The sequence below is a fragment of the Xiphophorus maculatus genome, chromosome 18 (genome assembly GCF_002775205.1).
Source record: "Xiphophorus maculatus strain JP 163 A chromosome 18, X_maculatus-5.0-male, whole genome shotgun sequence".
NCBI lineage: Eukaryota > Metazoa > Chordata > Actinopteri > Cyprinodontiformes > Poeciliidae > Xiphophorus > Xiphophorus maculatus.
In genome coordinates this window covers 13,798,640-13,811,115 of record NC_036460.1, presented here as the reverse complement: position 1 = coordinate 13,811,115, position 12,476 = coordinate 13,798,640, and the positions used below count along the sequence as shown (strand labels likewise).

General features: G+C 38.8%; 1 protein-coding gene across 4 annotated transcripts in view; it reads right to left on the bottom strand.

Annotated features, from left to right (window-relative positions):
* Positions 1-14: 14 nt before the first annotated feature.
* The window catches only part of LOC102235338 (galactosylgalactosylxylosylprotein 3-beta-glucuronosyltransferase 1), a 90,587-nt gene continuing 78,125 nt past the window's right edge, over positions 15-12,476 (bottom strand). For 3 of the 4 annotated variants that reach the window (XM_023350818.1, XM_005808905.3, XM_005808906.3), the window contains 3 exons: positions 7,181-7,477; positions 5,028-5,135; positions 15-3,763 (listed from right to left, as the gene is read on the bottom strand). In XM_023350818.1, coding sequence (XP_023206586.1) covers positions 5,049-5,135; positions 7,181-7,477 — 384 coding nt within the window. In that variant the 3' untranslated portion in view covers positions 15-3,763; positions 5,028-5,048. Of the gene's footprint in view, positions 3,764-5,027; positions 5,991-7,180; positions 7,478-12,476 lie in introns of those variants that run through there. The other variant, XM_005808907.2, reaches the window with a different exon arrangement.

The window sequence follows — 12,476 nt, the reverse complement described above, 5'->3', positions numbered from 1 at the left end:
TGGGCTACATGAAGTTTTTCTCAGTTATTTATTTATCTTGATTCAACTAACATATGTCTGAGAGAGCTGCTGTGGCAAATAAACAACCTTAAGAGTCACATGCATAAAAAGTGAATGAGAACAGGTGATGTGGAGATGATAAAAAAAGACTATGTGTAAAGTGTATTGTGCCTTAGAGAATGTTGGTGTTTGCTGTGGAAAGGCTGGTTAAGTAAACTATTGCTTTATGCAGTGATTGTTAAAAATAAAAAAAAAGAATCAGATGTGAAGAGATTTTGTAACATGTTCAAGGCAAAGCCCTTTCAATTGTTCTGCTGCTCTATGACACAACACACAAAATTACATCACATAACCGTATTCAACCAGTCCGACCACATGCTGATCTGTACACTGCAGTATCATTAGTCAGTCTGCACCTTGACAAAAGCAATATCCAGAAAACAAGAACAGTAATTTACTTTCCCCCTGAATCTTGGTCAGGGGGGAACAAGCAACACCTGTTGTCATTATGTTTCTATACACCCTGGCATTTTTCCACTTCAGAACACAAGTATTGTTTTGTTTTGGGGCCAAACACTTCAGGTGGATTCTTTCATAAGAAACGCATTCAGGTGGAACATGATTATCAGCGTCGTGCCACCATCCTGTTAACGATCTACATAATCCACGTATGCTGTGTGAGAGCGTGCTTTTCTAGAGAGATAAAAAGAAAAACAGCAGCCGTTGTAATTAAATTGCACATCCAAAGTTGAAATAAATATATAAATAAATATATTAAATTTTGACACTGAATAAATAACTGGAGGGTAGCTGGTGATGTTCATGGCTAATCCCTGCGCAGGGGTAATATCATGCGGTCAATGAAAGCAGCCCAGCATGGTTAGAGAGATACAGCCATTTTTCTGCATGTGTGTCTAATCGGTGCCAAGTAAAATGTGTAATAACTTGGATTCTCTTGCTGAGCTTTAGAATAACATCTGGTTACGTTTTTCTTCTTTTTGTATTGTGCAGCAGTTAACATTACATTCTGCCTCATAGGTTAGGGAGCTGCACAGAAGAAGTCAGGCAAAGCACTGAGGCTTAGTGTTTAAATTATCTCCAGTTTCTACAGCGGGACAGCAATAGATAAGGACCACCACTGGGTATTGCAGATGGATGATCTGTCAAGCAGAGGAGAGATTCCATTATATTGTGAGGTGTGGAATAACTTTGTAAAAATGATCAGCTGTACTGCATGATTACTACTGATGTATATCGTTAGGGCTGCAGATACTCTCCTCGGTGGTCCAGTTAATGTTTGACATGAGGCTACGTAATAATGCATCAGATACTACCAGCTGTACTAAAGATACTGGGTCCACATTGCAACCAGGCAAAAAAAAATAAATAAATAAAAAAACATTATTTTTCTTGTGCTTTTCATTTGCCTACATCGACTTCAGAGCTGAATATTCAATTTTTTTTTTTAACATATATCACATTTTCAGGGCCATGCATTAATGTTTATGCTTTTTTAACTTGATTTTTTTTTTATTTTTTATTTTTATTTTTAATATTCATAGACAGTGGCATCTAGCCAATATCTGACGCAGATTTGATGTGCCCAGACAAAATAAAATAACAGAGTTAGGATTTAGATATATGGAGGGCCAAAAGTGCCACAAAGTAATACATAAAGACATCTAACAGAATTTACCTAAATGGGTTATGATTACATTTGTTAATGTACTGCGGTGTGTTGTAAAGTAGTCTGAATTGTCGTTGTGATTACCAATAAGACTTTAGTGGTGAATGGATTCTAATTTAGCAAAAGACCATATTTGACTAGTAGCAATATTTATTTGTTTTGTAATGTTTACTTGCTTGTCTGTTGTTCATAAAGACACTTTGAATATCGGTCATTCACTCTCAGTCCCATCTTCAAATGTTACCAGAATCCAGAATTTGGACAGTAAAAATGAGAAGAGCTGCAGTATTTCAGAATCACTGACACATTTTTAAATAGCTGCATCAGATCAGCACATTAGTGAATAGTTTCTTTATAACATGATCTTACAAAGAATAGGATTCCTTTTTAAAAAAACCTAAGGAGTGTTAATTTTTTATTTTAATTAACCAACATTTCTATTCCAGCCATAGAAGCATACCAAGGCAAATCTTCTGAAATCCTAACATCCCAAAAATTATGAGAGGCTCCTATCTAGAGACTGCTTAAAAAACTGAAGGTGTAAACATCCAGCCTAATCCTGGTGGTGCTGCTGAAGCATTAATCTACGTAAGATAGTAGAAGAGCACTCAGTGAATTAAACGATAAAGGTTCTGCCATGAAAGACTGTTTAATTTGTTAAAGGTGGTGTTCCCACGGTTTTAATCTCTATTTGCCCTGCGAGAGATATTTTGTTTATATGAAAGAATAATGGTCTGAAAGTTGTGCATGTAAATCAGGAAAATCATCATTTGTTACAGCAATCAGATAGATATCTAACCAAAGAGAGTCCATGTGTGTGAAAGAATTTTCTTCAGACCAAATCAGTAATCTTCAGAATATCTGCGTCAGCTCCGCCTGCGGACTGACGGGCATGCAGAAAGAAGAGAAAAACTAAATTCATTTTGCACTGCAGCACAAAATCATTAGTTAATTAATGACATGTTTTCTTAATTATGTACTTGGTAGGGTATTTTTTTTCCTCTCTTATCTAATAAATGAATTTCAATGTGACACTTTTGGGCCTCTGTAGGAGTTGACGTTTATGAATCTGAGCTTGAATGAAAGGTTCTTCATTTTGAAGGTGCCGCAAACTAAATGTTCTCTTAATAAAGTCTCACACATTCCACCAGTATTCTATAAGACGAGTGCAGACAGTAAATGAGTTTTATCTTTCAGTTTCAATAATTTAATAGCTTTGCATTCACACATAAATACAATGTTCAGTGCATTTGTCAAAATTTTCCCCCAGGCCTCCGATTGGTCTCATATTTGTTTACTACGCATAAACCCTTCCTCAAGAGAAAACCCCATGTTAATTTTAAATGCTAAGAGTGTTAAGTTTTTGATAACTATGTTTCTCAAGTTGAACACCAAGGTTGAGTTTCTCTTTTAAGTGTACGTGCCTATGTGGCCCACTGTATATGCATGAGTTTCAATGATGGTGTAAAATTGACAATGATAACCCAACAGGACATGAAGAGAAGAGTCAATACAGGTGAACTAGCAGATCAAGTGTTCATAAAACTCCTAAACCAGTTAAATTAAATTACAGCAAACATTTGTAGTTATTAAAACAACATTTCTTCCTTGCTGAAAGTGAACTCAACTTTTTTTTTTTTCTAAATCCAGCACTGATGATGTGTACCACATCCTGAATCTCCTTTTGTGTGCAATGTGCAGATCCTGGTCCATTTCTTTCAGATCCTTTGCATTATTTGCGGAGGAAGGATAGTTTTCAGACCTGCTTGCTTGTTCCAGTCTGCTGGCTGTATGCTTTTCATATTGTGCTGTCCCACCCAACCCCGGAGAAGGTGGAGGTAAACCTCATTAGAGATCCGTCCTCTTTGCTCTTCAGACCCGAAGAACGACTGCTGCCTCTGCCTGCTGTGCTTTGATATGATATAGTTGACATGTTTTTGGTCCATATTTGGAAAATATTTTTAACCCATGTCATATTCCTCCATTTTGTTTCCTTAGAATTAAGACTTGATCACAGTTGAACAGTTCTATAGAAACTTGACTGTTTCCCCTCACCGCAGATGCAAGGCCCACCACCTGCAAAAAACAAAACAATTAGTTAGCTGAGAAGTAGCATTCATGTTTAATTTAACTCCATTACCCTTTTTATTTCAGAGAGCAGCTGTTGTAATAAAAGAACATTTATTGCAGTTACTGCACAATTTATTAGAAAACATCAAAACACCTGTTCCTTTCGTACTGTAGCTGCAGTGCTGTGAAGAAGTGTTTGCCCCTTATAATATTTGAAAAATCTGTAACTAATTACAAAAGGCTGACTTGAAGTTTACCGGCCACACCCATGCCTTATTTTTTTGCCAAACTAGGAGAATCAAAAAATCACTTAAATAAAACCTGTTTGACAACAGAAAACAGGCTAAAAGACCTCAGAACGGAGCACATCTTATCCCAAGCTACAGAAATGCAGGGGCAGATTAAAAACAAAATTAGTGATGGTCAGAAAATAATCACACAGCCATTTGTGAGACTTGCATGGAGGAAAAAGGGTCTATCTGTGCACATTTCTGCTCCAATATAGCATTAAAAGGTCATCCAAGTAAAAAAAAAAACCTAGAATAATATCTAAAGCACCACAAGCCTTCAGTTAATGTCAAGCTTCCCAACTCAACAAAGAGACAGATTCTGGATAAAAATAGTATCAATGGGAGAATTCGAAGGTGAAAACCACTGCTGACAAAAAAGGGACACAAGGATCTGCTTATCTAGACCAGTGGTTCTCAAACTTTTTTCAGTGATGTACCCCCTTAAAAATATAATTTTAGTCAAGTACCCCCTGACACGGGCAAAACATTTTTGGAATAAAAAAGAGGTACAGTGCTGTAAATACCCTGTAAACACTGAATATAAAATTCAGTGTATGAGCACACATTTATATTTTATCGAACTTTTTACAAAATAATTTTTCCCAAGACTTATTATGAGGAGGCTACTGATTTTTTAAAGATATTTTGAAAAGCTTCACGTACCCCCTGCAGTACCTCCACGTACCCCCAGGGGTACGCGTACCCCCATTTGAGAACCACTGATCTAGACCATCCCCAAAACTACCGGGAAAATATTCTGTGTACTGATTGGCTAAAAGACTGCCTGATAAAAATTAGCAAAATTATGATTTTGGTTTTGTCAAAGTCCGAACTTAAATATGATTAAGATGCTGCATTTGCTCAGGTTATCTGTATCTGATAGAATGAAAAAGATGAAACATATAAATGTGCTCTTTCTGCATTAGTTAGACAAAGTAAAAAATCCTCCCTTTGATGCGTCACATAGTCTGAATATTTACCAGAGTTTGAGGAAAGTACAATCAAATCTCCATGTTTGGATCTGTGAATCCTTTCTTCCCCTCATTCACAAGGACGGGTTTCTCTGTCCTTGTGTGCCAAACGAGTATCTGGTAAAAAAATAAAAATACAAATAGCATGGAAACACAAACAGCAGAAACATTAGTGACATGCTGTTCCCTTAATGCACTGATTCAACCTCATGTTCTTCAACTACAGACGATTGTGGACGCTGCTCCAGCAGTACATTCACCACCACGGGGCCTATCTATGTGTAAAGAGCTACTTGAGCGTGAACCCTGCAGAGTGAAAACAGGCAGCGTTGAAACAGGGTTTTCTTACAAATTTAGCACAGCCTTTTTTCAGCTTGTCCTCTTCTGACCACAGAATAATTGCTTCCTTCAAATGACTGACGGCTCTAAATTATTTGTTGTATAAACTTTTCCCTTAGTGGCATTACTACAGTTTTCTCCCCAGTTCTTCTGGATACGTTTTTGTTCCATTACATCCTCCAAAGCCTTCATGCTGGCTTGCTTTTGCCCCAGAGACAGAACAAACACGCAGGAAAACGTTTGCAAAGGGGGGAAGAGGAAGAGGGAAACAAACTCAAAGTGTCAAGCTCATTTCCCTCTTCTCTCCTTTGTGTTGGGACCCTTCCTTCTTTCATCTCGCCTTGGCAGCAGTCATGAAATATGCATGAGCCATGCCAGGAGCCCACTCCCTCTCTGCTCAGGTGTAGTGAGGAGGCGGGTAACCGTGACGCTCGCATCTGAAGTGGACGATTATAAGAAAAAGACATGCACATACACGACTTAACCCCCACCCCCTCCATTTTACTCCATCTTTACCACCCTTTTTGTCCATCTCCTGCACTCATCTGTAATCAGTGTGACGTCTCTGTCTCCTTCACCGAGTCCAATTCAGTTCCGTGAGCAGTTCCCTGAATCCCCTCTTTTCATTTAGGCCTGTGAAAGGCAGGAGAGGAGCAGGATGAAAACCTGGCTGAGAGTACGTCCCTTCCCTTCCCCTCCTTTTCTTCTCCGTTCTATCTTTGTCTGTGTGTGTATGGGTGCTTGTGATGAGGACTGGCTTGCTGAAGGCCTCTGGCTGACTCCTCTTTGCCTGGAGAGAAAGCTTAGCGAGGTGACCCAGACCAACAACCGCAAGAGGGAGCGGTAAAGCTGGAGAGAAAATAGTCCATCTGCACCAAGTGCTTATGGAAATAAAATGCATTTTTTGCAAGCAGAATATATATAGAAAAGGCTTGGTTGTTGCTTGAGTAACAACCAGAAAAAAGTTTTCTATAACGAGCAACAACTATGCTGTATTGTACTGATGGCATTAAGAATCAAATGGGCAGGGGCTCAAGCCCCCTCTGCACATGCCTGCTGCATGTTAATACATAACGACCCATATTTTGTGCTTGGACTATTAAAATACACAAATATCAGTGTTTTTAGAGGGTCTCAAGTTTTAGCAGATTTTAGCATTTGTTAATAATCACCGTGAATACTGGGGATCCGTCAAGGTTAAATTAACAGTCGTTTTTAATTACTGTGAGCCTCATGTCAGTATTTGACATGAGGCTCAAATACTGCACATGTCAAATATGTGACATGTGCACATATTTGCACAAGCCTTCTGCTTCTTCTTTAAAGTTAAAAGAAGCCACTCAGTGACTTGACTTGAATATGGAATTTAAGAATGTACATTTGAAAACCATTTTTTTCATGTTTATTATATGAGTCATCAAAAAAAAGGCACCAATAGAAACTCTGTTGAAAAACAGATTGTTTGAAAAATGAAGTCTGTATGTTTTAAGAATCGCAACTTGCTAAAGCTCAGATGCAGCAACTGAAGCTGTGTGTAAATTGTTTTGCCACTCTTACTTGATTTTTTTAGTTTTCTTTTCAGCAGATTTAAATTAAATTTACATTCACCAAGCATTTAAAATAAAGTATTTTATAAGATTAATACTTCATGTTAATTAAAGCAGAGAACATAAAAATAAATAAATGAAAAAGTTCCCAACTCAAAACCAATTTACACCCTGGATCTTATTTTGCAGATTTTGGACTGTGTCAAATAGAGTTAAAGTGTTTCAGTTGTGTTGCTGAACTTTCATGATCATAGAAAAAAAAACAAACGATGTTACCTTAGTGCAGTTGGCAGCTTTTGGCTCCAGGTCATTGAGTGTTACAAGTTCTCGGAGCAAGCTACTCTCCTGGTAGCCTCCCTTCACCCCGCGGAGCTTAAAGTACGCCTGTGGCTTGGAGAGGATGAGCTTCAGGTTGATGGCGAAGCCAGCCATGTCGATGGCAAATGGCCGGTGGGGGTCGAACACCGCTTTCCAGCCGTAGACCTTTCCGGCTGCGTTTACCTTGGGGGACTCGTAGCGCAGGCCGCCCACGAAGGCCACAGGCCACACTGAGACTTTCCGAGTCGACCTCATCTAGCCGGAGGAGAGGAAGAGGGAGAGAGAGAGAGCATATTAGTGATCTGAAGGAGCATACATGACAGGAAGACAGTAGTTTAGCTTCAGTCAGCAGTGCTGCAGCAGAGCATGGACGGAGATGATTCATTCTGAAAGATGGTGAATATTGACCGTGCTGCTGTACCAGTGCAGCTGACACACTGTTCAAGGGCTGCCGTACAATAAGATAATGAGGCGCAGCCATCTTAAAAGGGAGTAAACACGAGCAGAGCCAGGAGGCTTTAAAGGAGCAGAGCTATTAGAGAAAATGGCTCAGCTTCATGGTTGGCTCAAAAGATTCTTTAAGGTGGAACTGCACCATCCTCCTTTTTACTTCCCCCTTTTTTGGTCCTTTAATCTTCTACGATCAAGCACTTTTGCCGCCCTCTCCTTTGTCTGTTGCTCCTTGGGTTCTTGCCACTCTGACAAAAAGCTGCAGCTGTAATAAAAGGTGCATTTTTATAATGAGGGTCGAAGAGGATTTAGAAACTGCAGGGGCATTCAGTCAAACTCAATGCAGCAGAAATAATGATGCCTCTTAAGTACCTCTGCAGTCACTGGTAAGATGCAGTGCTTGCATGCACTGATGGAACAAGCAGGCACATCGGACGCATTCGTATCTTTTCCGTTTCTGCTGAGCGTTCAGGTCAGGTGATTTAGGAGGAGCACAGTTTGAACATTACGAAGCGGCAGAAAACTTTGGGAGATTCGTGGATGCGAGCTCCTGGGAAAAACAAGTAGCTGAGTCTGTTCTAATGAGCTCTAGGAAGTAATGGTGACACTAAAGAGATACTGGGTTTGTATATGTGTCTATGTGCTTGGTTGGGCTAAAAATATCCTCTGCCATTGGTCACATTTCTCTATCCAACATCATCTCTCATCACACTCTTATTCTGTCTTTTCGGTCTCCAGCTTGCTTTGTCAGCTACAAACCGTGTCTCCTCGCACCGTTTCAAGGATGAACGTTCCTTGGCAGGGAGTAAATCCGTCTATCGTCTGGCTGCGACGTCACTTGCCAGCTTCCTCTTGCAGATATGTTTACGCCTTCCCTCACAACAAGAGAAAACAACAAATCAGGCCCCTTGCAGGTGGTGTCAAGAGGTTTGTCACTCTCCCATCCACACTGGAAATGTGAAAATGAGTGTTCCGCTCGCTTCTTCTGGAGGGAATATCAGCCGGAGTGAAACTGACACAAATCCCCTCTTCTGCTGGCAGCCAAGCAAATGAAAATGCAACCAAGTTTCCCCTGCCTCAGTCAGGCGAATATGATGGGTTTGTACACAATATCTTGTGTGGTGTTGCTCCAGTTTTGCGAATGCATGCCAGTCTCGGCATTTAAGCTCAGTTTCCTGCTCCAGTTTGCTTGGGGCCTACAGAGACACAGCACTGTGTTTGAGACGTTAGACTGAAGAAAGAAACAAAGTCATTTGGTTGAAAAGACACATAAAAACCAATTATTCTTCTAGATTCTTCAGTCCTTAAGGATATTTTGGGAGACAATGGAAACTGCCCTATACACTGCTCTAATTTGTGGAGTCTATGGGTTATTGTTCAAACAAAAGATTTTCATAAAAGTTTCTCAAACTTTTCTTTGTTTCAAAAACCCAATTTATTCAGTTTACTTCCAACTGACATGCTATTTTGTTAGACTCAGTAAAGAACTTTGTCCATTTAAAAATTGAATTATTTAATTCAATTATGTAAATATTCCCCACTCGCCAGTGATTAAACTTGGCTAAATTCAGCAAGCTCAGACCCGTTACAATCTTGTTGCTCAGAGGAGACAAATAAAAACTCTAGCCCAAAAAACTAAATGAATTGACCCTCCAAAAGTTTTAAATTATAAGCCTTTCTTTGATTCAAGACCCTTTTATACTTCGGATCAACAACAATTTTCTACAAAAACACAACTGTTTATTAACTTGTTTTGTTTAATATATTTTTGAGTTTAAAAAAATATCATAAAAGATTTGCTTTTTTTATTTTAAGAAACGTAAGATTTTTGTGGCCTTTGCACTAAATGACTTTGACCATCTCGACAAAAGGTTTGGACACTTTTGCTCCTGGATATTGACACAGAGACTGCAGAGTTTGTAATGCTCGCTTTGCTCCCCCATTAATGGCTAAGATACGGTTGTTCGGAATGCAAGCTCCACAATCATTTTGTCTTTAATTTAAAATTAAAAGACTGCTTTGTTTTGAAGTGACTCGTCGTCATTGCTGTGCTTATTTCTTCTTTTGCATTGCTATTCATACGTTTATATTCGTAAAGCCTTGGTTTTTCTAAAAATGGAGAAAGGAAGTTGTCTCAAAATTGACAGGACTCCACCTGTCAATCATTCTGCGAGGCTCGTCAGCCACTGACCAATCGGCGGTCGCAATTTGTGTCGTAGACGCACCTTATCCGGAGGAAGTAAATGCTAACACGTTGCGGTCATAAAGATTTTGCGGAAAATAATAGGAAATCATGGTTCAGCGATGTGAGTGACCTGACAGCTGTTACCCAGAGTTTTCAGCGGGCGGATTTTAACTTGTTACATTTCCAAAACCCAAACGGAGTCTGGGATGATGCAAGAGATGAATCGAGGTCTGCGGCCGACCTCACGTCCACTTGAATGAAACTGTGATCAACACCTACCGCATGTTGTCTGCGAGAAGGTAACTGATGGTAAATATCCCTTTCTATTGTCACAAGGACACGTACTGATGGTCAAATAAAAGATCAATAGGTGAAGGTAGTTATGCTTGATTGTATGTGTAAATTCCACTGGCAGCACTATGGCAGCTTGAAAATGTGCTACAGTAGCTGTGGTATTTACATTTAAGAACCTTTTTATGCTGCTGTTATTTTCCTGAAGGCAGAGTTTCACAAGCTTGTATCATTTAAATCATTACTCACCCGCTTTGTACGTGCAAAATAGTCTGGCAGCTTTCAGTCACATCCAATGAGACTTTGTGCCCCACATTCTCCCTCTGGCTGCGAAAAATGTTTCTCCGTTGTTTCACACAAAGAACCTTATAGACCTGATGCACAACTCGTTGGTGATTTTTTTTTTATTTTTATTTTTTTTTGCCTGTTGTCTTTGCCTCAGTGTTGGCTCATAAGGCAAAATGACTCAAAAAATGTCTTGTGCAAGGCATTGAGTTTCCCTATTTCCGCCATTATAACATCGTTTGTCGGAGATTCGCTCTACGGATTCGGCATCAATTCCATTTTTATGCATCCTTTATTCCATGAATGTTAGATATTTTTAAAGATTGCTAAGTGAAATGGTGACAAAGGACAAGAACACTACAGTACACTAAATAGTGAATTAAAAATAAGGATTTGGAGGAGAACTTTGCATGCATCATTGTAACTGAGAAGAAATATTCTTTAAGTATTCACAAGATTTCATTAATGACTGACCTAAAAATATATATTTGCATTCAAGAATATACTTATCATTGTCTGTGTTGCTGCAATTGATGGATTTAAATATCTTGGTGTGCATTCATGAAAGCGGCATAAAAACGTTCTCCATTGCTTCAAAATCTTAGCAGTATTACTTGTTTAGTTATTGTTCTCACAGTCTTTACAAATAAAACTGTTCTTGTCTTTCAGAATTTAACATATTTGTTAAATTTAAGTTTAGATAAATTCAAATTAAATTCAAATTCTAGTTTACATAAACATATACAAACTTGAGTAAACCTCCTCCTATTTAAACATTCGTCAGTTAATTTAAATGTTGGTAAATGAGAAACTTTTAATTCATAAATGCTTTTTTTCTCTCTCTCTTGCACATAATTTGAAATTTAGAAGATGAGGAATATCTGGTTTGCACACAATTGACACACTTTGAATTAGCATTGCAGCCTCTGGTAGTTATTGTCTTATTGGCTATGAGTCCTGGGGCTCGTTTGTGGAAGATAATTTTCCCTTGGGGACAAAAATGTCTGAAGTGCAAGACTCAAAAGATCAGCAACATGAGGAGCCTGTTGAGAGTGCTTTTCATATAAAACTCCTATTAGACTGATAGTTTTTTGTGTGTGTAGGATTTGTCCACCTTCAGAACTTTAATGAAACACTGACTAGTAGCATTTTAGTTAACAGAGAGGCAGTTTACTAAGACTATGAAATTGTGATTTGCTTTCTCTGTTCATGATGCAATCATGATTTGCAGTGTTTCATTACTTTTTGCTCTAAGTAAAGTTGCCTAGGTGTGTTTAATTCTGTTTTATGCAACCTTATAATCTTTTCAAATTACCTTGCAGTATAAATACAGAGTTTTTCAAGTCTTAATAAGTCACCTGCATATGTGACTGACCCACATCTACTCTGCTAATGCCTGTCAGGATTTCAGTACGCTGTACAGTAGTTTCATCTATTCAGCTGAAGCCTTTTATTTTTCCCTTTTTCTATTTTCACACTCCCATAGCTCTGTCTTTGCCCCCCAGGGTTTTAACTTTGGCCTCTGAATAAGCTTGTTGGAGGTGATGGAGGATCTCAGAGGAAGGCAGAGCACTTTGGCTGATTTCCAGAGAACGGTAATGACAGTCACCATCAATACCGGCCACTCCATTTGCCACAGACAACGTCTGCAAAACTAACAAGACTTGAGGTTAATACTGGCAGGACCTACACTGTTTCTGCTCAGGTAATTCGACTGATGTCGAAACGGATGGCTTGAGATGTTCTGATTACATGTGCTGACATCACTCGGGCAGCTTCAGATCCCTGACTGGGCTTGTTGGGAGCTAAGGAATTGTCTGACAGAAAGAAGAAAGAGTAGCTGAGCAACATGTTATAAATATACTGCATAGGAAAGAGATGATGTAAAATGTTTAGGACAAGAAGTGTAGTACGAACCTTATGAAATAAATGCTTTGTGCAATGCCCTAATTTTGACGCAACATATAAAATTAAAAAACTGTATATATTTTCTTACACGGATAATTAAAATGGAAGTTGAGAAGTAAGGCTACTTGTGTCAAA